Here is a 27474-nt window from a genome sequence, read left to right as displayed (position 1 = left end):
TCCCACACCTTTGAGTAAACATCCTTAGCACCCAGATTTTAACTATGAGGATGCTTCAGAAGCTCAACTGTAGAAGTAGACTCTAGAGATGGCTCTACGCTGTCAATTCCACTCTTGCTGAGCTTATGCAGAAGGACAAATATACCTGCCAATTACCAGTGCTCATACCTCTCCAGAAGGCTGCTTCAGCAGATCCTGACAATGGGCTTTCAGATGTCCTGACAGTTTCCTCTTTAGACTAAATATGAAAACGGACATCTCAGATGCAAACTACTTGCCTTTACAGTCTTGAATTACTTAGTATGGGGGAATTCAGAAACTGGCTTTAGCTATTTAACTTTCAGGAAAGTGTACAAGAAATGCCATGGTTTATTTTACTCTGTATAGCAACACAGAATCTGCTTTGGTTTTAAAATGTAGTAATCTACATCTTCTGCCATCAAATGGCTCAGCATAGAGAGGGAGGGGTGGGGCTGATTTCCTGCCCTACAAATATATGAAGTTTTAAAAAATTTCTTCATCTTCATCAGGGATGGAAAATTAAAGTGTTTCCAGGAAACTGTCAAGATTTAAATAAATAGATTAATTAAGTAAATAAATGCAGGTTAGTTTGAAGCACAGCATTTGATTTTTATTATTTCTATATGTTTTGTGTTGGAATTAACCACTTTCTACTGAGGAAAAAGCACCCCCTTCCCAATAATAATAATAATAAAGCACCACCTCATCTCCCCACTACACAAAGCTTATAAACAGTGCTCATAAAATTAGCAGAAGTTCCTAAATACAGAAGTTGGATCAACATTTAGACCACTTTCATTCACAAGACACGCGTTTCAGAGCAAAGTGCAGGACTGTCTTGTCTAATCAATTTTCTGTTTTGATAACCGACATTTCCTAACTAAAAAAGATTTGCTGAAGATTTCTAAGCCATCTTAATTCTGAAAAGACCTAAATCAGGGAGAAACATAAGACAATAAGCTATTGAATTTTATTATCACTTGAGGATTCCTCTGTAAAATAAGTTACCGCAAGCAGTTGCTCAGAGTCTGTGAAACTTTGTTTCACTGGAAATAAAAAGTTTTATGGAATTAGTTTTCATCCAGGGAATGGCACTAAAGAGATGGGCAGACCTTTTTTTGTGTTTTATTACCTAGAGTTTTGCCTAGAAGTCAGTAAGCACGTAAGATTCAAATTCACATTTTGGCTGATTCAGAATTATCGAAGATGGAAAGTTCCTCTCTGAATCAAATAGAGCAGAACTTGAACTTGAAGCTCCCTAACCCAGACTGGTCCCCTCACTGATCAGGATTCAACACATCTCTTGCCAAATTGCAGCATTTGAACAGAATTCTGTTTGTGCAAAACATTCAGAAAGTGTTAGTTTTCATTCCAGTGTAGAATTGAAACCAAACTCTGAAACCTCAGAGTTGCTGCAAAATGCAGCTGTCCTTCACTCAGCTCAAAGGGCTGCTTTGTGTCTCAGGAGCTTGCAAAATAACTGGATCACAGGCCACCTTCTGGGCCCAGATTCTGTGACTGTGTTTCTGAAGATTTGTGAAGCACTAGACAAGCTTGTAATCCATCAGTATTGATAGATCTAGCCTCAGTGCTGCTGGTGTGGAATATATTTTTGTCCTGCTGTGTGGCATTGACTAATGGATGAATAGGCAGCAACTTCAGAAACAACACAACCAGCAACAGCTTTGAAGTAGTTCTGTCAGTAACAGCTGCGTGCTTGTGCTTTGAGCATGGGTCTCAGTTTTATTGACATTGTTTTATTTCTTGTTTCCAAAGTTCAGTGACACTGAGGTCAGTCGTAGACATCAAGGATGTCTAAAACCTAAAGGATTTACAGGCAACCAGTGTTGTGCCTTCAAGGCTTGTGACAGAATGCAGTTTCCGTTCTCCTTGGCACCTGAGTCCTATTCCCTAAAGGTTTAGATTGTGCTGAGGGTTGTGCAGATGGCTTGTGCTCAATTTAAACCACATACAGGAAACTTTCTTTTAGCTAGACTTCTCTATTGTTATGCTATATTAATAGGTTCTTTTGAAGCTTGAGAAAGAACTGATCTGCCTGAATGATAGTTCTGGGTGGGGAAAGTTTTTACTAGTATGTTGGCAAAACCTGAAAGGTTGTTTTATTTAACCATTTCCTTACCTGTTTGTTCAGACAGGTTTTGCTCAGAACAGTGCCCAGAAAGAGGGAGCTGCTCCCATTTTTGAAATTACGGGGTTTGAGTCATAGGTATTTATTTATAAGCAATGAACATGTTTATTCTTAGATTCCTGCAGTCAAGCCAGAAAATGTTGGCTAGCCACTATGCAAACATACAGATACACTCTTCATTTTGATCCTGCCCTGACTTGGTATGCAAATTCAACTCAGAAATACCCCAAACATAGCCTGTGTTGGAGGGGCTGATTTTGTTTTGCTCATATCAGAAGTCAGAATCAGAGGAGGTTCCAGAAGTGCCTTGCTTGGGCTGACCCTTAGCACCAACAACTATTCACTGTTGCTGCCACCTTTAATCCTGCTGACAGGCAGCTCCATCCCTTCATTCTAAGCCCAGGGTTATGCATGGCCAGTCCTGGCACCCAACTCTCTCTGTTTGGTGGTCATTCTTGCTCTTCCCAAGCCTAGAGTGGAACTTCTCAGCTCTTAAGACAGTAGATAATGAGCACAACACCTTTCTTGCACCCTATGTGCAAGATGTGTAACCATGTGTTTTTTACCCCCTGCCTCTACTTCCTTCACAGGACGTTGCCAAAGTGGATGTGTCACTTTGCAGCAGTGGTGCAGGATGATACAGCGCTCAGGGGAAGTGCTCTGCTTCTGCTTTGATTATCTTTTTTTTTTTTTTTCATTCTTTTTCAAGTGACATTTGCAACATCAACAGTTTCTATCTTCTACCCAGAAATTCCCCTGCACCGCTGGCAGAGCTTTCCCTTATGCAAAAAGAGGAAGAGCTAAAGAGTCTGAAGTCTGGTAGAGACATCTCAGCTGTAGATCAAGGCAGTACAGCCTGCACTCAGACATTGTAGGAATAACCAGAGACCCTCAGTGTACCCATAGCAGTAAAGGAATAGAGACTTGCATGAATTGATACTCCATTAGACCTGCACATGTACCCAACTACCTTAGTCTGCCTGATGTCTTATACGTCTCTCTTTTTTTCTCCCTTATTTAGAAAGATGTCTGTGTTTCATATATCTGAGCAGCTTACTGGCAAAGCAGAAGGCCCTAAAAAGGCATGTTTATCTTTGTTAAAAAGTAGGACACATGGTATAGATTGCAGATGACATATAACTTAGTTACATTCCAGACTTTAAGCATTCTTTTCGGTGGCCAAGGGGAGAGAAAAACAACAATACACACAAACAAAGGCAGAACTCTAAATGTTCATCAAAAGTGCTTTATCTGATTTATAGAACCACGGCTTTCTTGCAGCCGGAACTTGGAAGCAGAACACAACTGTCAATCTTCTTCCAGAGTCCAGAGTTTCCCTTGGGCTTTTAAAAGTAGATTTCCTGAGAGTGAAGAACTCATGTGAGAATAAGCAATGTAAATCTTCTGATTACTGACAGTGACATTGGACTTACTAAATATACTCCTTCAGTAAAGGCTGTTAAAAAAAAACACTGAGAGACAGAAGGGCTGCCTGTAATCTGCGATTATTGTATGAGTATAGACTTGTTACTAATGTTCTGTTACCGGAGGAAATTGCTTGAGAATAAGGATTTGTGGTTTGCATAGGTGTAGAAGAAGGATTAGGGTTAAGAAGTAAGTTGATTTGCAAGAACAAAATAAATTCAAATCTGTGTAGGTGAAGCATGGGTGCTGCTAATTAATGCCATTAATGTGTGCTAGCTGGGAATGTTGGTGCTAGAAATGTTGGTGCTCCTCTTCTTTGAAATCCTGTGAGAGATCCTAGGATTGAGTTACTTACTCTGCCACTGATTGATGAACCTTTCAAACAGAGGAAGCACATCCTGGTATGAGATTCAGGCCTTCTTCCAAAAAAAGAACGTACTCTTCAGATGTCTTGTCACCTGCCTCTGAATAGCTGAAGGCTCCTGCTGCTTGCCAGCTGTGTTTCCAATGTAAAAGGGATTATAAATGAAACTGAAGGATCAGAGGTATCACTTATTCTAATTGGAAACTCTTTATCCCCACCCTTCTCAGCACTGCTCGCCTTCATTTTGAGAAACTTTTCTTATGCACTGCTCAGGGAGTCATAGACTTGAGATTAACACAGTTAGTGGCAATTTCCCCTCAGAGCTTATTAGACTTTTTTTTTTCTTATTGATTAATTTGGCTCTGTACAGAGAACCTGAGCCAGTGACATGGTCATAAGCATCTGCCAATGTTGTGCTGCCAGCACTTGCTTAATTTTGGTTGCAGCATCCATTGTTTTAGTCCATTCATGCTAAAGTATCAGGGCTTCTTCCATTCAGTCCCCTCCACTGCAGAATGATAATGCAGTACATTTAATGCATTAGAAGAAATACAAATAATAGGCTAACAAAGTGCATTTTCATGAGTCCAGTAAAATCAGGTTCAGATAAGTATCATCCCTCCTTTTCTGTGTTTTCAGGGAAAAACTCATTTCTTTAAATATGTTTATTTTCCCTAAGGCATACCTCACTTTGAATTAGAAGGATCACTTCTAGGGTTGTAGAGGCATCTCTCACCACTAAAATAAGTTCTTCACTGTTCTCAGAATGTATCTCTATTCAAAAATATGTCCCTGTTGTTCTTCTATTCCCTATCCATATGTGTTTCACCTAAGAATATGTTCACGTATAGGCTGCATCAGCTAAGGTGTTTGGAATGGGTTGTCTGCTTTTTTCCAACAGGGTGGCTGGTAAACAGCCAGCAAGTGATACACACAGGATGTTTTCAGTTACATAAATCCATACAGAAAGTGCATGGCAAGTGACAGTTCTCAGATATGCCATACATGCCTAATTGTGCCTGCAGGATTCAAACACCTGTGCAAATGCAGGTGTTGGAATCTGTTGTAGCAATACTCTTTCTCATATATCAAAGTAAGAGAATGAGTTCTGTTTTTCAGAGTTATATGCAGGCGTGTGTTTTGTGCTTGAATATTAGCTGGCAGTATATGTATGAGCAGGCTTCCTGACATCTTTATATGGATCTTTCTGAAATATATTGAATCTGAAGCAGTAATTGGACAATTCGATATTCATATGCTACATTGTCTATTTACTTGTCCATCCAGGTTTTTTCATAGAAAGATTAATGTTTTGTTATAGTTACTGGTTAAAGGGGCAGATCCATCAAGAATTTATCACTGAAGTAAGCGCAGGAGACTTTGGCTATTGTCTTCAGGAAAGGGAAGATTTTGTCCATAAAGTACTAAAAGCCTGAGAGAAAAACAAACCTATTAAATCATGTTAGCTTCTTGCTCATTCTAGTCTGACTCCCTGTAAAATAATCAGACAGGGAAGTCCTGGTAAGTGAAGGCCTATATACAAAACAACATTCTGAGATAAGGGAATAGCGATCATTTTTATTGCTTCATGTTAATGGAGGAAATCATGTATGGCACGCTGGATAAATGTTATAGGTTACTGACAACTTCCTGTACACATAAAGCTATGCTCTCACTTAATTTATTCCTTCTGTTTTTTACAGATCCCCATAAGCCAGAGGAGAAAGATGAAATTTCCAAAGTCACAATCATAAGTCTTGTCCCCTTATTGGTGATTTCTGTTGCTGTAATTGTTATCTTTTATGCTTACCGTACTCATAAGAAGAGGAAGCTCAACAAGGCCTGGGAGAAGAATGTTAAGCCCAGGAAACATAAAGACTGCAGTGATGTTTGTGCCATTATGTTGGATGATGACCACTCAGACATCAGCTCCACCTGTGCCAACAACATCAACCACAACACAGAATTGCTGCCCATTGAGCTGGACATTGTTGTGGGTAAAGGAAGGTTTGCTGAGGTGTATAAAGCCAAATTGAAGCAAAACACATCAGAGCAGTACGAAACTGTGGCAGTAAAGATCTTCCCCTATGAAGAGTATGCCTCCTGGAAAACTGAGAAAGACATTTTTTCAGATGTAAATCTTAAGCATGAGAACATCCTCCAATTTTTGACTGCAGAGGAGCGTAAGACGGATCTTGGTAAACAATATTGGTTGATCACTGCCTTCCATGCTAGAGGAAACTTGCAGGAATACCTCACACGGCACATTATCAGCTGGGAAGACCTCTGGAAGCTGGGAGGATCCTTGGCCCGAGGGATTGCCCATCTGCACAGTGATCACACACCCTGTGGTCGCCCTAAAACCCCTATTGTGCACAGAGACCTAAAGAGTTCCAACATCCTGGTGAAAAATGATTTAACTTGCTGTCTCTGTGACTTTGGGTTATCCCTGAGGCTGGACCCTTCTCTCTCTGTGGATGACTTGGCCAACAGTGGTCAGGTAAGTTAAAAGTTTAAGGTGGTATGTTATATATTGAACTGGTCCATTTGTCAGTTCCTGGGGAGAAAAGAAGGGGGGGGGGGAGGGGGAGAAATAAAAAAGCTGTGCTGCAATTTTTACTTAAAATCATCAAAAATAAAGGACTGTTTTTTGTTTTTGTCTTTTTAAATAAGCAAATAGGCTTTAAACCTCACATTAAAGCACTGAGGGAATTGTGAGTGTGACTAAGATTTTGTTCTGATCAAAGAGCTGCCTACTTATATGACACCACCTTCCTTTCTATACCCCTACAGCGAAGCATGTAAAAGCTTGTTAGCTACTATTTGTCACACTGCTGCAATGTACACACACAGGCTAAGGGTGTGTTTCATATTTTGAGGTTAAGCCACAGTTTTCAGTCCTGTTAGCACTAGATTTATGTGAGTAAAACTACTGTGTCAGTATACCCCAGCATATGTAAAGGCAGTCCTCTCTGTTTTCAGCACATGTAAGCAGACAACTGGAGAGAGATATAATCACATTAAAAGGCCAAAAATAAACCTATTTAAAATTATGGGACTTCCTCGACATGCAAGCAAGTGCAATAATGTCAGATGAAAATAACTGCCCTGTTGTTGCTTTTTGAACTAAGTAGTATGGATAATGCTCGTCTATTTCACAGTCATGCCATGAGGATATTTGTGAATGTTTCAAAGTTTTTCAAATATAACTAAATACCATCTTTTCTGATGTAAACTCCTGTAGTGAAAGTTGAGACGTTTTCTGAAGTTATATTCCTAGTTATGTACCACATATATGTGAGTATCTAAAGCATGCCTGTTTACACTGACTTTACTCAGCGTGGAACTAGTATTTTGATCTAGGGACATTCAAGGACAACTCATCAAACAGTAGTGTTCTGTTGAGTTTGTGAGAACTTTGCTGCTATTTATCAAATTAAGATCTTTTTCTTAAGATGTTTGAAGGCTCATTAGTATGAGGGAACTGCCCTGATCTCATTTTGATAGGATTTCTTAACAAGAGTTGGGAGTGAATGATAACCAAGGAAAGCATATTTAAAATTATACAAACACCACTTGCTGTCAAATATCATTTCAGTTCAGTGTACCAAACCTTTTTGGAGTCCAGTAAAGTCGTTCCACATTGACAGTTACAAGACTGGTTGGAATACAGTGAAAGCAAAATATTTGGCAGTGTAAGTCATAGGCTTTGAAATTTAACCCCATAGAGACCTTGCTTAAAGCCAACCCATATTTCAATCTGATTTCTCTGCCACTGCTCACAGACAGTTGGAAGTAGGAGGACAGCATTAATACTGCTGCTCCCACACTCCACACCAACACTGGCAACATAGCACAGCACTACCTGGAGCACATTGCTTCTTTAGAATTGATACCCTTTGGTACTCATGGCGAGACCACTCATGGCCAAATCAGTTTTGGGATGACCAAATTAATGTTGTTCTTCTCCATAGCAAAGTGTAAGATGATGTGAAGCAGCTCCACATAAACTTCATTTCTTCTGTGCATACAAGAGCTACCCACTCAAATGTGCCAACATGCCAACTTCAGCACTGTTTGTAGTTTTTACCAATGAGATTTTGCACAAGAATTTGCCAATTGTATCATTTCTGAACTTCACACTCTCAGCAAAACTTTCCATCAGGAGGTCCATTTTTTGAAGGTATATAAAGGAGCTGACACACATTTGAATTCTAGGAAGCCTCTGGTTTCCTGTGAAATGAATAGAAAAATCTAAGTATTTTACCGTTTTACTGATCAGCCTTGGACTGCAATATTCAAAGCAAGTTGTTAGTATTACAAAACTATCTTCTTTCCCATCTGCACAGCTACCTTCTACATGATGCAAATGCTGCCTTTATTTTTTGTACAGTACCGGTGTCCTTTATGACTGACTGGAAACATTTTTTCCCCAGACTTTGTAGTCTTTTCCATGTACCTGTTTGGCCATCCACAACAGCTAACATTTGCAAGCATTACTTAATGTAAATACGTAAATCTGGATCCATGTCCCATTGTGTTCAGAGGACTGCTATTTGCCAGCAAGAGACTGCTATTTGCCTCATCTCGGCAGCATCGGCAGCCTTATAACAGATGGTCTTCCTAATCACACAGATAGTTATAGCCTCTACTCCTCTGACTGACACACCTCAGGGCACAAAACATCCCAAACAACTTGAAAAAAAATGTAAGAACTCCACTATAGAAGTTCCAAAAGTCAAAAGCTTTATAAAAGGTAATGCAGGAAGAAAAATGTTCATTTTGGAAGAGAAGAACAGAAAACAATCTAGTGTTTGCAATGAGAAAGTGCCTGAAATGTATTTGAGACCCAGAACTCAAGTTTTGCAAGGTGTAGAAAAAGAATCTCAGACCCAAAAATCTCATAATCTAAATTCAGATAAAAGGACAGAGGCAGAGTGGAACAGCTGGTGAATTCTAAGCAGGATGGAAAGTGGGTAGGCATGATATCATTCTTACCATCATTTTAAATTTTCTCTGCATTTTCAGCAGTTCTTAGAGCATAAGCCTCCATTGTGCAGCAAAGCTGCAGAATCGTTTTCAGTGCTGCAAGGAGAATGAAATGTTGCCAAACTAGAACTGCTTTTGTGACAATGTTAATTATCTGTATTTAGGCAGCATTAACTCTTACTGAAAACAGCAGGATGTGGGGCTGGGGGACTTTGGGGCATAGTATACAAGAATCTTTCCTAATTCCTTGGTGGAATCTACTTTGTGTGTGTCTGGGAAGGGATGGGACTAGGAGCAGCCTCTGCTGCAGTGTTCCTGTGTGTTCATCTTCAATAGGGCCAGAAGGTGCTGGTGAACTCATGCTGGGACATGGTTATCCCAAGAACCTCTGTAATGTGTTGGTGTTGCTCATATTTACCCTTGATTTTCAGAGTTTCCATACAACAGGGAATTTAACTTGTGGACTGATTTCACAGATTTTTTTTTGCTATCCTCTAAATAAAGACCTTGGTACTGCAACCATTTGTGTGTCTTTAACAAATAAATTCCCTGACATTGCACAGTCCTATGACAAAGCAATGTCCTTGGTCTGTACTGCTGTCTTCTTAGGGGGCATCACACTTTTTGTAGTGCTTTTTTCCTATTTGTCCAGAGCATGGAATGATAAAGTGTGCTTCCAGAAGCATGCCGATTGCATGCTGTGCATTTACTATGTAGCTGCCTTCAGTTGCAGACCCAATAACTGAAATGTTCTTTTGTAGTCCTGCTTGCCACTGAGCTCTGGACCAATAGCTGTAGTGCACTCTACAAATAGCCCTTTTAAACCACAAATCCTACTGCATCACCCAATTCTGCTTTTTCTTTTTTTTTCTTATGATTAAGCAATCTCCCACCTGAAGCTGTCCTTGCCTGATCTTATTATTTTTGGTCTTTTTCCAAGTGGAGAGAGAAGGAGAGCAATTTTTTAGTTTTTTTTTTTTTAATCAACTGCCCAGTGATCCAGTAGTTATTTCTTACATCTATTCTTGTGATAAGAACAGATACTTAAACTTTGCCATCAGTAATGTAAGGACATAATCTAGACCTCAGCAAAGCTGCTCAACTCTTCGATGAAAATTACTGAATATGCATAAACTTTATGGGAACAGCTTTTCAAACAAAAAGGGTCCAGTTTTTGGTTTCACTTCAAATGTGAGCTTATGCATTCAGTACTTCTTGATCAGCTTTCTTGTGCCAAACCTGTATTTACCACTTTAAGACCACTTTGAAAAGAAACTATTCTCTCTAGTAATATGCAGTGCAGAAGAATACAGTGTGTTTCTTGCTCATTTGAAACACTCTTGGTCAATGGCAACTGCTCCAGGCCCAGAGGACAGAGTTTATCTCAGTGAACAGCCAAAGAGTGAGAAAGCTTGTCAGCGTTAAAAACATTTAAGGATCTACAAAGGGCTGCTGTTGTTGTTTGTTTCTTTGCTTTTAACATTTTTTCTTTACCAAGGGAGGTGCAAGTAAAGTTGGTGACAAGACAATGCCAGATTCTTTTGGCAGCAGAAAGCATGACCTGTGCCAAGTATGGCTTGCATTTTTGGATACGTGTCAAATGGCACTATTTCTGTGAAAGCTGAAGTCAAATCACAGCAGAATCCAAAACATGAATTACAGTTGCAGCTCATGTGTTTTCCCCTATTTCCTCTCCTGCAGGTTGGCACAGCGAGGTACATGGCCCCTGAGGTTCTGGAGTCCAGGATGAACCTTGAGAACATGGAGTCCTTTAAACAAACAGATGTGTACTCCATGGCTTTGGTCCTCTGGGAAATGACATCTCGCTGTAATGGTGTCGGAGGTAAATACCGTTGGTTTTCTTGTCTATAAAAGTATGTTTGGATAGAAGTGCTCTTGTGGTTGTCTTTATTGTTCTAGTGTGCCTGACTGCTGTAAGTCAGCAGGCCTTCAGAAATATAAGATGCACGTGTGTATGAGCAGGCTTTAAGGGCAAGTTCCTGAAAGCATGAAGAAATTGCTCCCCTGTTGCTGTAAAGATAAATTTGCAGTTAGGTAAGCCACTTCTGAAGGTAATTAATGCCTGTTTTTCTTTAAACTGCATCATCTTGAGTAGCCATGTATTGACTCAGTCTGCCTGTCCTCTTCCAAAATAATTGTTAACATAAGAATATTTGAAACACTTGGACCTGATGATCTTAGAGGTCTTTTTCAACCTAAATGATTCATGAAATATTTAGACCAAGAAGCAGTAACTGTCCCCCATTTGCCTTCATGGAATGTTAACTCTGAAACCTAATGAAGGCCAGTTAAGTGTCACATTTACTATCATTTCAGTAAGAACCCTCATAGGTGTACAAAAATCTTTCTTCTTTTGTGAAATCAGTAACTGCTGATCATCTTTTTTTGGGATGTTGCAAGAGATTATCCACATGAGAAACCAAGGGATGTTTGTTGTATAAAGTGCAGTAACAAAAATAGATGTAACTGAGTATCAAAATAGCTCCAAGAGGAGCTGCTGTGCTTGCTCATATTCAGGCTTTGAAACAAAATCTCTATTTCTACTTTGCCTAAAGCTGACCCAAAATTCCCAGTATGCTGTGCTAGTAAGTATGTGCTTGAAATCTGAAAAGTTGCTGTTGAGATTCTGCATTACGTCTTGCCATGTTTGAAGATTTTCACCTTAACTTCAGGGACTAAAGTGAGACTAAGTTACATATAAAATTTTTCAGTCTACTTGTATTGTCTAGCAATCATTTTAATATTAGTCCGGGACTCTCACAGGCAGTCTAAGTATCAGGGCTGTTGCATATAACGCTGACGTCGATATTATGGTAGATATGTGACTCTATAGATTTGTTATCTCTATACTAAAACCACATAGGTCCTCTTTTCATTGGACTTGGCATAGCTGAGTCTTAAAGGGCTGCAACAGAGACAAGACAATCTGTAGAGCACTACAGTATGGGGAATGTAGTGTACAGGAGAAAACCAGTGTCCTATTGGAAGGTGAATATAGCTGTTCCTTGTTTCTCTGCTAACATCCGTGGGATACCACAAAGCTGTCTATCCGTGGAGGTCTCTGAGGCCAGTCTGCACAGTAGCAGCTTGGCATCGTTGATGTTTGTGTGCAGGAGGGAGAAATGCCTCCATCTCAGTTTCTTCCTCTGTCTGACCAGCATTTGGTCTTTGTGGGTGGGCTGCACTGTGGGCAAACAGTTTTGCCCCTGTTTGCACCCTGCCAGGAAAGCAGGGTGTGCAAACAGCTAGTGCTAGCAGAAACACATGAAACATATTTTTTCTAGTCAAATGTTTGAGGGGAAAAACACATGGTGCTCCAAAAACTACAAGTTTTTGAAGTCTTGCATATTCCAAGGCAAACCTATCCACATTTAACAATTGTGGTCATGTATGTTTCTGAATGCATTGGCAAAACCTCAGCCTTTCATTAGCACTTTGTAAGAGCAGCTGAGAAGATTTAAAACCTGAGAAAAAGGATCTTTGCCCTGTCTCTTGAGCTCTCTCTGTTTCTTGCACTTAGGAACTCACCTTATTAATATAAGTATGAGCTGTTCACTGTCAAGTCTTTTATCTTTGCTGGTGCCTGAGTCTGTTGTTCATATTTGCTGAGTACAGTAAAATGGAGTTTGTGGCAAGAGCAAACCTTATTGCTGCTGTTCTCAGAAGGCAACTGCCTAAAAGAGGATATAAAGGGAGTTTCATAAGGAAGGGAAGTCACCAGTGTGTTTAGCCAGAAGAGGCTGACCTCTTATAACCTTGAGAAGAAGAGCTGAAATCATTTTAGGAAAAGGAGATGTTTCTCTGGCCCATCATCTCCTTTGCTTTCAAGCTGGACCTTAGCCCATGCTTTCGATTTTCCCTATTCGTTCCACCCCTCAGTCATCCTCATCTCCAGAAACACATTTCTTGAATTTTGTTTCCATACTTCTGTCATTTTTCCAGGTGGTTGAACTCCCCAGTGAAGCTGAAGAAGTATTTGGGCAGATCTGTGGTCGGTAGGACTTGGGCTTAGTGTCTTCACCCAGAGCAGCTAAATATAACTCCTAGGATGCAGCTCCCTTATCATGTCAGTGATACTGAGCTACAGCAGCATTGCACAGTTTCTCTCATTTCCTTCTTTGATCTTCTCTTGGTTTGTGCAGTCTGACTCTCTTTGCAACCAGCTGGTGAAGTGCCCTTACAGTGACTCATGTCTGCAGCTCCCTCTCTGCTTTCTCTCCCCATCTGTCACTGGTGAGACTCCCCTCCTTGCACCCTTCAGAGGACCTGCATCCACTCACGCAAACCCCTCCATTTCCTGACCTGGTGGAGAGAAATGACTTTACATGTAAACCAGGGCAGACTGACCTAATTGTAGCCTTTCTGAAAGAGCCTGAAAGATGTAGGTGCTGTCTCCCCAGTGCAAGCCTGTCTGCAGTGTGGGCTCCCTTATACTAGAGAAAGACTGGGGAAGTTCGAAGACCAGCCTGATGCTACGGGGATAAATCATGGGAGAGGAGGGGCTAATTGCCTTGCTAAAGGTAGGGTGAGTTATTTCTTTTACATAGGGTGCTCTCAGGATTCGTCAGTTGGTGTGCAGGTGTTCAGTGAGTGTGGGAGGTGATGGAGGTAGGTCCTTTCACTGCAGCAGCTTTGTCGAGCACAGTCTCAGCAGAATGCCAGGCCTTTTCAGTCAGCAGACATTTAAGCAAAAATACCCAGCAGCATAATCCATATGAAGCTGCCATAGTAAATATGCAGGTGGGGATCAGCTTTCTAGAAGGGCCGTGCTGTTCACTGTTACTTTGTTGTGCTAAATATGGAGAAGCAGAAATGGGGCACAGGGGAGAGGGAGACAGAGGCAAATATCGAGTTTGACTGGTTTTTCACTGGAGTATAATTTAAGAGGCATATTTAGAAACTCAGCAATCCTACTTTGGGGAGAACTTCAGCTGCTCCACGCTGCCGTTAACTCAGTATTTCATTCAGCACAACAGCTGTGCACCAGATGCTGCACGTTGCGAGAAATACAATTTTCATCTCAACCTCTTGCTTTCAGAGCGACACAGCTTTGACGACTGAGGCAAGTGTAATTTCTACGACAGCCTCCTAGAAAGAAAAGGAAACCATCTGCTTTGTATCGGAGCTGTTTCAGACAGGGGACTGCTGGGGGCAGTAAGGGTAAAGGAGAGGAACAGAGCCTCAGGGTGCATGGGGATGGTGAGGAAGGAGAGAAGCCCCTCAGAAAATGGCAATGTTGCTCATATGGTGTTGCAGTGCCTGGAGGGGTGGCTGGCTTTGGTATAGCAGCATAGCTGTGTCTGAAATAGCAGCCTTGTTTAACCAGAGCTCTGTTTAATGTGAATAAAAGAGCTGGTTAATCTTATGCTTGCTTGGAAAGAGTCAGCCAAGAGGTGCAGTTTGGCAGCTAAGCATTTGTGCATCTTGTGCTTCAGGGAAAGCACGGCACTCATCACATTGAGTGTACAGAGGTGACAGTTTCTGGTGGCAATGAACATTTTGATAGCCTGTGCAGTGGGGCTGTGCCTGTGTGTTAGGTGTGTGCTTGTGCATCAGGCCTGAGGCCTCTGCAGCAGGGCCCTGGCTTAAGCATCTTTGTGAAGAGAAACCCAAGTGAGGTGTGTCTGCATGGCACCAGTGGCATGTGGTGGCATGCATCCCACATCTGGTACGCCCACAAAGAGCAGCGTCACCACTGTTGTGGAACAGTAGCTTGGATCCCAAAAATCCTCTGTGTCACCACAGTACTAAGTGCCATCCTTCAACAAGCCCAGGTAGCAGTAGGTAAGATCTCCCCACAGGACACTCTTACGTTGTATTCCTCTACTTTCCCACTTAAGGATCCAGCATATGATGACTAGGCAGCCTGTAATCATACTCTGATGGCAGAGTTTGTACACACCTAACCCTTTGAGAAGGTGACTGTATCTTTGATCATCAGATGTGAAATCACTTAAAACATGTCTGTGCAAGGAAAACGGCATTGTGAGTTCACTCATCCCAGGGCATCCTCACACTTCCCAGCTAGTGTTCATATTCTGAAGGAGTGGATCTGGGAAATGTAGGGAAAATGTGAGGTAAGCATCTGACAACTCCTTAAACTTGAACTTGAAATGGCTTTGAGCCTCTGCATAGTCCCTTTGTGCAACAACTATGTAGACCCACCACCCAGATTCTTCTAGCATGAGGAAAGACAATCTGCACGCACATGCAGATGTGTGTTTGTTCATGTAAGCTATCGCAGTAACTAACTGCATCATCAACTGATTTATCCCCTCTGTGGCTTTTCCCTCCTATGCTCTAAATTAAGGGGTTTTTCAAAAGGATCAGAAGTTCCAAAACATAAGATCACTGCTATGGATTGTGCTCCACAGCTGATGTTCGCTAGCTGTCTTCCTCCTTATTCCTGCTTTAATTCTTCAAATAAACCTTCATCTTCCAGCAGGAGAAGATGAGCCACAAAAAAAATAAATAAATAAAATAAAAATTAAAAAAAATCCATAAAAAGACATATCACATGGGGGAGTGCTGATGGGGTTTGCAGGTGTGCAGTTCTGACTTAAAGGAAAAAAATTTCACTACAAACAGCTTAAAGCACAGGATCACGTGCAAGAGGTGTATTTTTCATGAGGAGTCCACTGCCAAATATTCTATAGCATTCATCAGGCATAAATAGATTTTCAGTAATGTCTGCAGGGCTAAAAATCAAGTCCCAGCCTTTTTGAGAGTTATGGCCAGGTCAGTGTCAAAGGGAAGCAGAGGTGCACTGATTATTAGTGCAAAGTAGCTCACAACCATAAAGATTAATTGCTGGAGGTTAAAGTTGAGGAAACTCGTCCATTATTGAATGCTAAAAGTGCTGTGGTCCAGAATACCTGAGATATTTATGGTACTTCACCCAGTTGTCATTTTTAGTGTCTGAATGGTCTGAAAACAATCAGAAGAAACATTTAAGTCATGAAAAATAGATTCAGCATCTGTATATAGCTGTGCACAAGTATCTAGCAACAAGCATCTTAACCTGCCTCAAATTGACACCTATTACATCTGCTGTAGCATGCCAACATGATCCATGAATAACCCCAGCTATTACTCCAGAATGTGTCTGACACCTGAAATTCCACAGCATATGGATGATTTACTGCAGGAGGATTCAGTGGGCTTTTCTTTTTGAGGGAGAGAGAAGCAAGATAATAAATAGCAAGAAGATGCTGCATGCTTTTGCAGAGTGAGGAAAAGCACAATTGTGTTATTATAAAGTCATTACAGAAAATTAGCATCTGGCCTCAATTTCTCCTTCTTAACAAAAATGCACATCTGACAGAAAGGGAAAAAAAAAAAAAAAAAAAAAAGCAGCATAGAAGGAATTTCTTGAATGAGGGAAATGTGTTAGAAACCTGTCAGTTCCCCAGGAAGGCTTTCCCTTTCACCAAGTAGAGGCAATTCCAAGCACAAATACAGGTTGGGCAGAGAATGGCTTGAGAACAGCTCTGAGGAAAAGGATTTGGGAGTATCAGTTGATGGAAGACCCAGCATGAGCTAGCAATGTGCGTTTGCAAGCCAGAAGGCCAACCATATCCTGGGTTGCATCAAGAGAAGTGTGACCAGCATGTCGAGGGTCATGATTCTGTATCTCTCTTCTGCTCTCATGAGACCCCAGCTGAAGCATCCAGTTCTGGGGCCATCAACACAAGAAGGACTTGGAGTTGTTGCAGTGGATCCAGAGGAGGGCCACAAAGGTGCTCACAGGGCTGGGGCACTTCTATTATGAGGACAGGCTGAGGGAGCTGGGGCACTTAAGTCTGGGTGTACCTGCTTATAGTAGGGCTGTTGGAACTAGATGATCTTAAAGGTCCCTTCCAACCTAAACCATTCCATGATTGTATGATTCCATGATTCTTTGATTATATGATTCTATGAAATGAACAGTCTTGTAAACCTCAGTGGCCTTCAGATTAAGTTCACTGAGAGGGAACAGGCAGCACTGGACCAGCTTCCCTTGATTTGTCATTCATGTTCCTTTGAGGCAAACACAGTAGGGCAAAACTGGCTTGCAGGGACTCATTGAAATAAAAACTATACATGCTCAAGATGGCCTGTTCATATAAGAAGTAACTTAAATAGTGCTGGGAACATTCACATCTGTTAGTGTCACACCACACAGGTGCTACTGCTCCACATGTCTCCCATGCTCTTGTCTCACCTGGGCTCTTTGGCAGCCTTTATTGGATTGGTCCCAACATCTCTTAGAGGCTGGAATCATCTTCTGTGCTAGTGCTGCATATTGCAAGGAGATCCCTGAGACTACAGTGGGTGTCCAGAACCACTATCACAAGCAAACCATGCCTGCTGGAGGTGTGTAGGAAGTGCCCAGATCATGCTATTTAGTTTTCTTCAGCAGTCTCTACAATCTTGGTTAGCTTTGAATGCAAAGGTATCAGCTTTTTAATCATTGTGCTTCTACTGTGCTTCCATTGTGCTTCCAGGGCCGACCAGCAAGATGACAGCTTCCCATGTAACTTCTAGAGTTAAAGTTCTGTAAATTTACTTTGTCTGAGTTATCTCTAACTGAGATAATGTGGGTGAAACTGATATGAAGAAAGCAAAGTGGACTTTGGCCTTAAAGAAAGTATTCTACTTTTGAGAAGATAGGACTTGTGTTTCAGAACTATAGTCAGTCAGCACAAAATTGTGTGAAGAGTGACCAGCACCAAATGGTTCACAAAAAGAAAGGAGGAAGACATCTGTGGGGTAATTTGTCACAATGCATGCACGATTGTTGGATTGCTAAACTTTGAAAACTTTAATGCATGAAGTTTAGTATCCCTTCCAAAATATTTGTTACTGTGTCTTGGGCCATTCTTTTAGCTGCCTCTCTTTTTCTGTAGCCTGGTGTAGTCTTCACCTTGTGGCCATCATTTGGTAATGAGATCTACAGACTGTATCTGAAATTCTGGAGAGAAGTCCACCTTTTAGTTTTGTTTTCATCGTGAGACTAGGCAATCAGAATGATCTGTTCTATGTTATCTTCATCATTAATTACTTTGATATTGTATCTTGTACCAAAGTAAGCAAGCCAAATGTTACCACTTCTTCCCTTAACAGGACATTTCTTTCTGGGCCTTTAATCATTGTTATCACCCTTCTCAGAGGTTCTATTTACTATAAAATGCCCCTCGAGAGAAGAGAACAGTACTGGACACTGTATTTGAACTTCGGTTGCAACATTATACAACAGTACTGTGTCTCCCATCTCGTTCATCTTTCTTCACACATCTTCAAGACACTCACATTCTTCAACCTGCCTAGTAGATTACACGTCAGTTTTTCTTGCCCTCAATTAATTCCTAGAAATAAATAAAAGGCAGCAGAACAGGCCAACTTCATAAATCTTTATCTAATACTAGCAAGCCATTAGACCCGTGAGTAAATACTCCATCTGTTCCCAAAGAAACCACGGCATTTTCTACACTGTGTCAGCATCTACTGTAATATTTCTGCTCTTGGAGATTTCTTGAGTTTCCTCCAAAGATCCTGTATGTCTGCTTCTTCCTTTCTCTCCCCAAAGAAAAGCAAAGAAAATGTGCAACATGCACAGAAAACCTAGAATGGCAGCAGCCCCTACAGGAAATTGTCCCCCCTTCATCATTGGTTGAAACTGACCTATTTTAGGAAATAGGTCTAAAATAAGAGCAGACTACTAATGGCTCAGTAATAAGCAAGGTCAGTATGGAAGCTTCCAGCACTGTTTCTTGTTGTACCTTTGTCTTTTTCAAGCAACTGTTTCCTCCTAGCAATCTGGCATGTTAGTATCTATGACCTAGATTTCAGTTTATTTTTCACCTGATAAGTACGTGGAGACTCCAGGGGACATAAGGGGGACCAGCATAACCATTTCTTGCAGACGTGGCTCAAACAAAATTCACCTTGAAGTCCTTGTGTGCTTTGCCTCAGCGGAGACTGTACGGCTCACAAATGTTACTCTGATGCTCTGACTGCTGCTAATATGATTATGTGCTAAAGAGTTTAATTGGAAATTGTCTAGCTGGCTAGGAAGGAAAAAGGGAGGGAGGGGATGTGTGGGAGAAACACATTTGAAACATATTTGAAAATGCCAACTGGCTTTGCTTTGTTTGGAGCTGGTCAGGCAGAACGGTGGCACTGTGCAGCTAATCAGTGGCTCCTACTCCTCCAGAGAACAGCCAGCTCCCTTCACACTTGGCACACATGCAGCCCAGCTGAATACTCTTGTGTCTGCTTCTTCTCTTGGCAGAAGTGAAAGAGTATGAGCCCCCATTTGGCTCTAAAGTGCGAGAACATCCCTGCGTGGAAAGCATGAAGGATAATGTCCTGAGAGACAGAGGGAGACCCGAGATCCCCAGCTCCTGGCTTAACCATCAGGTAAGAGCACTACAGAGCCCACCTAGGTGCTGCCCAAAGCCTGAGCCTTAGTTCTATGTCCTGCTCAGCAGGAGGGGTCTCTTTTTGCGCTCATTCCTCTATCACATAGTCACACTGGTGCTGCCCATAGTTCAGACACCACAGTGCTCTGCATCATGCCGGCTCCCAAATCACTGGGATTTCTGCTGCCCACCAGTGTAATTTGAAAGTGACCAAATTAAAACAAAAAATAATAGAAACCTGAGACCCCACAGTCATCCAGACAGCCACAGAATAATTAGGGCCTTAAAGAATACTGCGTGCAGGCTCTGAAAGGTCAAAGAGAGCAGCTTTACACACGGGTTCCATCAGCAGAGAAAACAAAGCTCAGCACTTTTTATCACAGAGAAAAGTAATACTGGCATCCCAGCTGCTGGCAGGTTTAAGAAAATAGGAAGTGAGTCGTCAGCAAGTCTGTTTGTTTTTATTCAGGGCAGTGTAGTGTCAGTCATTGGCATGTTGGGAAGCTCTCTGTCAGCTTTCTCTGTTCTTACACATCATGGTGGCACTTCCTAGGTGATATTCGCAGCCCAACTTCTCAGTTGCTGAATGGAAAAGAGCCAAAAGCATGCATTCCTTAACTTCTGCTCTGAGCGGTTTTATCAGAAGAGATAAAATGAGAACCATATCAGAGAAGTGAGGCTTGGTCATTCCACTTATCAGTGAAATATGTTGAGTGGTCTTTACAGACAAAAGGAAAGCATCACAAACATTTATAAAAGCCAGGCAAACAAGATCAGCTGGTATTTCCATCAGGAGCAGTAACACTCCGTATTTTTTCATTCCAGTTGAAATGTTAAAATTGTAGTCTAACACTTAATTGGGAAAGGTCCTGTGAGTGGCTGTAATCAGTCATTCCTCCAACCAGGAGCAACGTATCTGCTCCCTAATGACTGCAGCAGAGTGCACGCCATTCCTGGACCTGTCATCTGCAATGAGCAGGGTTACTGAGGAGGGATGCTCTCACTGAGGAGGAGAGCTGTGTTTTGAGGGACATCTGAATACCTGATGTTGCCAGTACTGAAAGGCCTTTGACATTTCTATGATCTATAGCTACAGCTGTCTTCTAACTGATCTGTTGAACTGGGAAGGTTACATTCATGCTCAGGAGTACAGAATAGAAAAGACTGCAATTTTATATATATATATATATATATATATATATATTTAATTAAGTATGAACAGGTAAAAGTCATCAGGAGCTGACTGCAGCTATTTGTTTTCCACTAAGGCAAAAAGAAGTCCAAACCAGCAGCAAACGTGGAAATTTAGAAGAGCCCAATTAACAAAGCAGGAAAGAATCCTGAGCCAGGACACTGGGAAGGAAAAAGAAAATTGAAGAAAATGCTTAAGATTAGCAACAATGTGAGAACATTTCTGAGAATATCCCAAAGTCCTGGTCTTAACATGTCAAAAGAAATGAAGTAGTGTAGAGAACTGATTAGGGAAATAGAAGAACAACAGGAAGATCTGTAGTCAGTAGACTTGAGGACAGTACATTTTCTCAAGAACAAAAGGAAATCTAGCTTCGTACCAATCCATCACTGCCTGTCCTGCTTATGCTAATGCAGAGGTGGAAGTTGTCAGCAAATATTTCTGTTCTGCATTTGGGAAGAGTCAGATGACATACATGTAGTAGAAGATGATGAAGGCTCCAATGAAGCAGAAGTCACTGACACTTAGAAGAGGTCATGGGTATCGTTAAGTGGCCCAGAGACTTGTGTGCATTCAGGGCTGAGCTACTCCTGCAGACTCCACATGGCATGACAGTAGGAGCAGCGACGCAGCTGGTTGTGCCTTGGTGAGGGAGCACCAGCAGCTCCTTGCACATGTTAGGCTCAGGGTTCCAGCAGTGCTGGGGGCAGTTGGTGCTACCCACATTGCAAAACACAGGATGTCCTGCCAGCTGGGATGCATTGCCTGTGTTTGTGTGTGACTGGAGTGGGCACAGCTGGCTCCAGCAAGGTTCAGTTAAGAATCTAAGGCAGGAAGTGAATGTCCAATAACATGCTCCCAGGACATTTAGCGAAGGTGGATTTAATTCCCTTTGTCTGAATCCCTTCAGCGCTTTACATTGCGCTACCTACAATTGGGTGACGCATGGGCTTCAGCGGGGCTGTGACAGTTTGCAGCAGCTGAGGATCTGCTTTGAACTCCTCAGAAGCTGCTCTTACTGTAATAGCTCTTCCATATTCATTTCCTTCCTCTGCAGTCGTATTTTTGTAATGAACTCATTATTCATCATGATAAAATTCTGGAATGGATTTACATATTACATTTTTTCCCCCTTAATGAGATTTGTTGCACTATTGATTTCAAGTTAATGTTTAATATTTAATTTAATTTACTGCTTGTAATTTCAATGCCATCAGAAAACTAATGTTATTTGTATACAGACAGTAATGTTCTGCTATTAACATTGACATCAGTCAACATCACAATTAGGTAAATTATACAATTAATGTAGTGTTGTGAAATGTTATTTTTTTAAATAAGAAGTTTAAGATAAATCCCTTTTAATGGGCTCTTAGTGTCATAAAGCAAAACACACCATTTCCTGGCAAATACCTCATGTTTATAAAATGCATTACAAAGATGCAACTGTTTTTTTGCTCCTGTAAACATGTGCATCGGCATTGAAATGAAGGTTAAATAGTTACATCTGTGAGTGACATGTGTTTAAGTGTTTGTGGGACTGCGGCCCATATTTGCACACAGTTTTAGTTTGTCTGTGGAGAATTCATAAAGGCTGATGTCAGGACTGATATTGCTGGCAATCAGGATTCTGTTCAAAAAAAACCAGCACAAATAGGATTCAGCCATGCAAAGGGATGGGTTGAGTGGGAAGTTGTTATCTAGCTATTCTGATTGTATTTATTAGACCAAAAACTACTTTATTCTATTGGTCCAAACAAAAAAGTCTTTTATAGTGAGGAGGGTGAGGCACTGGAACAGGTTGCCCAGGGATGTGGTGGATGCCCCATCCCTGGAGACTTTCAAGGCTGAGCTGGATCAAGCCCTGAGCAACCTGGTCTAGCTGTGCATGTCCCTCACCACTGTGCTCTCTCTGTGTTCTCCACAGGGCATCCAGATGGTGTGTGAGACCCTTATCGAGTGCTGGGACCACGACCCCGAGGCTCGGCTCACAGCACAGTGTGTGGCAGAGCGCTTCAGTGAGTTTAAGCACCACGACAAGCTCTCAGGGAGAAGCTGTTCAGAGGAGAAGATCCCCGAGGATGGCTCTGTGACCACCGCCAAGTAGCATGCACCCAAGAGCTCCAAAATGGAGGGAGGTCGCTCCTAGGCACGTTACCTTGGCAGAGGAAGAAGTCACAATCAGTGCCTTGACTTGCTTCCTGGAGGACTGAGGCTGTCACTACTCCCTTTGAGCTGTGGTTCTGGGCAGGGAGATGTATGCATGGGAGTTATAAGCCAGGGAGTGGGTGTCGTACCCCAGCATAGGCAGCCAGTGTCATGTCATAGGAGGAGCTAAGTCTGTTAGCACTTCCTCAGGAAAAGAGATTTGAGAATAGCCAATAACATTATGCACTTTAATAATGCCTGTATATAACTATGAAATTGCTATTTTTATATATATATATATATATACATATCTATTAAAAATGTCTGTGTATGTATATATCTATCTATATATCTGTAAACAGCCATGCTCTGAAGAAAAGAGTTTAAAAAATGCTTGCAGGAAATTACCTGTGCATTAGAGATCCCTCCCCGTAGGGAAAGCTCCTGGGGAGGCTGGTGTATCAGGACACTAGCAATTGTGCACTAAGCACTCTGCCAAAAAGATGGGAACAGTGAGCAATAAGAAGATGGCTTTGAAGCATGTGCTGTACACAGCCAGCTGTGACCCAGGAGACGACAATTGCAACAGCAGTCTCATGGCAAAGAGACAGATCTGGCTTTGCAGTTGTTAACTATGTGCTCCTGCCTGCAGCGTGTTGCGGAAGATTCGGGGATGTCTTTGCCCTCTTGCCTTAACCCCAAGGTCCTCACAGCCTCCCACAGTGGGAGGGAGCGTGAGTAGGCTTGGTCCCTCCCACCTGTGTTTCTATGCAGAGGTCATTAGCGTTGCGTGTTTATTGCTTTGAGTTCATGCTGCTTGCAAGCAGGTTGCAAAATAGCAGCGGGATGAGATTTTCCCCTCCTCCCTTCCCCTCCCCCAAACCGCACACAACTGGACGCATCCAGCAGTAATCCAAGCAGATGTTTTATATTTGCTCTGCATTCTGAACACAGACTGTACTTATTTTTTCCCCTTCCCTTTTACCTTGATTGCATTGCTGTGAGAACAAATGACTTTTTCCTGGTACAGCATATCTAATTGCTTGACATACCGCAGCCTGACTCTGCTCCACGCTTTCTAGAGAAAAGTGAGAGACAACGCCCAGTGCCTTTGCTTTTGCACAGGGACCTTAGAGGGGAGGGAAGGCTCCATGTCATCAGGTTCATGGCATATCCTGCCCTCTTCTCTGCACTGTAGTGGGAATTTAGTTATCCACATTGTTTAGGAGGACAGTTGACGTATATAAACTCATACAAATGACAGCAGTGCATTTAATAATGCTAACAATTTTGTCTTCAGGAGATGTGCAGTCATTTTTCACTTCTTTCTTCTGTTGGCTTGTAAGTGGGCTGTGGTAACCAAGAGCTGAGCACAGTGCAGTCCCATACAGGACCGTGTCCGGTGCAATTCACTGAACACCTTTGACAGATAAACATTGATATCACTTTAGAAGATATTGCCAAGTAAGTCAATAGGAATCATGCTCATTTAAATAGGAGCTTAGACTGACCAGCAGTGAAAAATACTTCATTTCAAACGTTATTCCATCCCCTTTCATTTCATTTTAACCAGACTGCTCCGAAATATTTAAACAGAGAAGAGCAAAATCTCAGCAAGTACAGCAGGATTGAGAGGACATCATGTCAGATTTGAGGGGAGAGGGACTTGCATTTCCAACAAGAAAAGGGAAAAAAAAAGCAAGGAAGCGATGCAGCTGCGGGGCCACTGCCATCTAGTGAGGCACTGCTGCGGGCTGCACAGCAGGGCTGGCGGGCTGGGGGTGGCCGCGGCCTCTTTCTCTCCCTCCACCCACATTGAAGGTCAGGGAATGGCATCCAGAGGTTACTGACAGTACTGACATTTATTTCCTTTTGTTGTTTTGTCGGTTCTTTTTTTACTACTACATGTAAAGGAATGGATTTTTTTTTTAATTCTCTTAAGGAATACTTCACCTGTACATCATGTATGAAATAGGAATGTGAACGTTATATACTCTTCTTTATCGAACGTTTCAAGCACTTAACTTGCTTTGTAAACAGTGTTTGGGGGGGTGGGAGTTGGGGGGGACTTTTTGACCTTGTTGTTTTGTATAAACCTAATGTTTATTTCAGCAAATAAAATAACACCGACTCAAATTTGTCTTTCATCTCTGGAGCATCCAGAACAAGGAGGGAGCTCTTGCTATAAATGATCCCTATCCTAAAAGGATGTGTTTTCATCCCTTTTCACCAGATGCCAGGATGTCCAGCTGCCACTGCACGTGTCCCTCTGCTGCCCTCCTGATGAGCACCAGCAAAGGGATGCAGAGTGACCATTCCTTTGCCATGTAAAACCTTCTCTGGTTGCAGGGAGGGGAGAAAAGCAGGCTCACAGCTCACTCTCTGCTAATGTTAGCTCAATCCGAAGTGCAGATGAGGTCTTTGTTAAACCTCGGTCCTTTTGGTGCTGGTATTAAAAGAGAGCCAGAAGACAGCACACTACATCTGTGTCACAGGGAAGGGTGTGATTAATGTGCTTGTGCCGCACGGCTTCTGCGCTGCGCTCAGACCACTCAACCAGCTGCCCCTCCTGTGCAGGGCATGCACAGAGCATGAGAAAACAATGAGTATGAGAAGAGCTGGATACCTCTCTCAACAGCCCCCCAAAAACTGTTTTTCTGAGAGAGCTGGATCTGTTCAGCCTGGAGAATAGAACGCTGCTGGGAGACCTGAGAGTGGCCTTTCAGTATCTAAAGGGACGTGTAGGTAAGGAGACAGTCTCTTTATCAGGGACTGTAGTGACAAGGCAAGGGGAAATGTTTTCAACTAAAAGAGGGGAGATTTAGATTGGATATAGGGGAGAATTTTTTCACAATAAGGATAGTGAAGCATTGGCACAGGTTGTCCAGAGAGGTAGTGGGTGCTCCATTCCTGGAGACACTCAAGGTCATGTTTTGAGGAACCTGATGTAGCTGTACACATCCCAGATCCTTGCAGGGGGGTTGGACTGGATGGCCTTTAAGAACCACTTTCAACCCAAATCACTCTATGATTGTATGATTTATTTTGAGCTGTGCCCTGCCCAGTGTCACAGTGTCCTGCCCCAGCTATGGCTTTGTCCTACTCACCTCTCACCGCTCCCCACTGCTAGCCATGCATTGTGCAAAGATCTTCAAGCCCTGACATCCTGTTTACATTGGATTAAAGTCAACATCTTTTTGGTGTGACAAGGCAAAAGAGTGTTGCGGAAACAAATACAAATTGCATTAAAAAATGTAGCAGGCAAACTACAGAGACCTTTCAGGCTTGAAATACACAATATCTGTGAAATAAAGCATGCTATCTATCATCAATTTTTCATTTTTGGTTAAGTCATTTGCCCACTTTCTTATCCTAAATACGGTATTCAATACTTTTCTGTGAGCAGCTCTTAAATAGCATAGTCATAGAATCAATCACAGAGTCATAGAATCAATCACAGTCACAGAATGGCTTAGGTTGGAAGGGACCTTAAAAATCATCCAGTTCCAATCCCTATGCATGTCAATCAGCATTTTAGCACCAGGGTACACAGACAAACTGCACTGCAGAAAGCTGTTCTTGGGGTTATTACTGACCCACGCAGAGGTCTAAACTAGGATAGCCAAGTGTCCTAGCTCTGTGTTAACCTGATTGCACAACTCCCAGTGCAGAAGGGATTTCACTCCTGCTCAGCAATCTCCAGCTGTTAATGGAAAAGCCACAAACAGTGGAAAAAAAACACGCCCCAGCTCCTAAGGGGGAAAAAAAACAGCAAGAGAGACATTAAGGTATCATTATTCTGAATGTTCCTGGAAACAAACTGGGCTGTGTGTCCCGCACCTGCAACAATGTCCTCTTGTCACGCCAGCTGTGCTGGGACCCAAAGGCTCCCTTTGCTTTCAGAGGAACGCTGATTAATGCATTTCCTGAGCCCCAAATCCTTCTCTTGCTTATTTTTTTTATTCCTTTTTTTTTTTTTTTTTTGGTAATATTTTTGTAATAAAATGCCCATGGCAATTTTTCCCTCCAGCCACAAAGAAGGTGGAACAGAACCTGCTTCAATCCATCTGCCTGTGGCTCCTGAATGTCATTTGGCTGTGTTCATACCACCCTTATTACTTGGCAGAAATTCTTGCAAGTGGGTTCATACCATGTGCACGGTCAGAAGGCTCTGGTGGGTGCCAAAACTTCTGGTCTCAACCCAGAGCTCAATATAGGTAGAAGTGATGCACCTTGTTGCAGGATGCTGGTGTGCTATCAGCTATATGTGTGCTCCTGGGAACATCCAGGGCCCACTAGGCTTCTTTGGCCTGAGTCTGTGGTGTGCCCTGCCAGCTGCCCTGAGCCCATTGGCTCACAGTGCCCATACCAGCTTCCACCCAGCTGTGACCTCAGGCAGCTGAGAGACCTTAATCCTGGGCAGGAAGCTGAGGACAAAGCCAGCGGTTTGTTGAAACACAGCCAAATTGAGAGGCTCCTGGGAGGGCAGAGCCCGGGAAATAGATTTAAATCTGTTGAATAATGAATGCTCTGAGCGCTGTCTAATCACTTCATGAAGAGGCAAAGGCAAAAGCCAGCTCATAAATTATCTGTTGCAGAGTATTTTCTTGGTTTTAATGAGGACAAACCAATCTCTTCGGACAGTTGCATTTATGTAGCTAAAGTTTTGAAAAAATAAAGCAGTCAACTGATTGAGGAGGCAGGGTTGAACACAGTGATCCTCAGACAAGCTGCCACTGAAACCCGCAAAGCCAAGCTTCCT

The 27474-nt window shown here is 42.2% G+C and overlaps 1 protein-coding gene across 2 annotated transcripts in view; it reads left to right on the top strand.

Annotated features, from left to right (window-relative positions):
* TGFBR2 (transforming growth factor beta receptor 2) overlaps positions 1–24848 on the top strand; it is a 63782-nt gene extending 38934 nt beyond the window's left edge. For both annotated transcript variants that reach the window (XM_085538317.1, XM_085538318.1), the window contains exons 7-10: positions 5663–6459; positions 10650–10791; positions 19243–19370; positions 22492–24848. In XM_085538317.1, coding sequence (XP_085394443.1) covers positions 5663–6459; positions 10650–10791; positions 19243–19370; positions 22492–22671 — 1247 coding nt within the window. In that variant the 3' untranslated portion in view covers positions 22672–24848. The remainder of the gene's footprint in view (positions 1–5662; positions 6460–10649; positions 10792–19242; positions 19371–22491) is intronic.
* Positions 24849–27474: the final 2626 nt, after the last annotated feature.

The sequence above is a fragment of the Coturnix japonica genome, chromosome 2 (assembly GCF_054131305.1).
Source record: "Coturnix japonica strain WE chromosome 2, WE-NBRP24, whole genome shotgun sequence".
NCBI classification, from domain to species: domain Eukaryota; kingdom Metazoa; phylum Chordata; class Aves; order Galliformes; family Phasianidae; genus Coturnix; species Coturnix japonica.
Note: the sequence above shows the minus strand (reverse complement) of the source record. Positions and strands in the feature narration are given on the sequence as shown.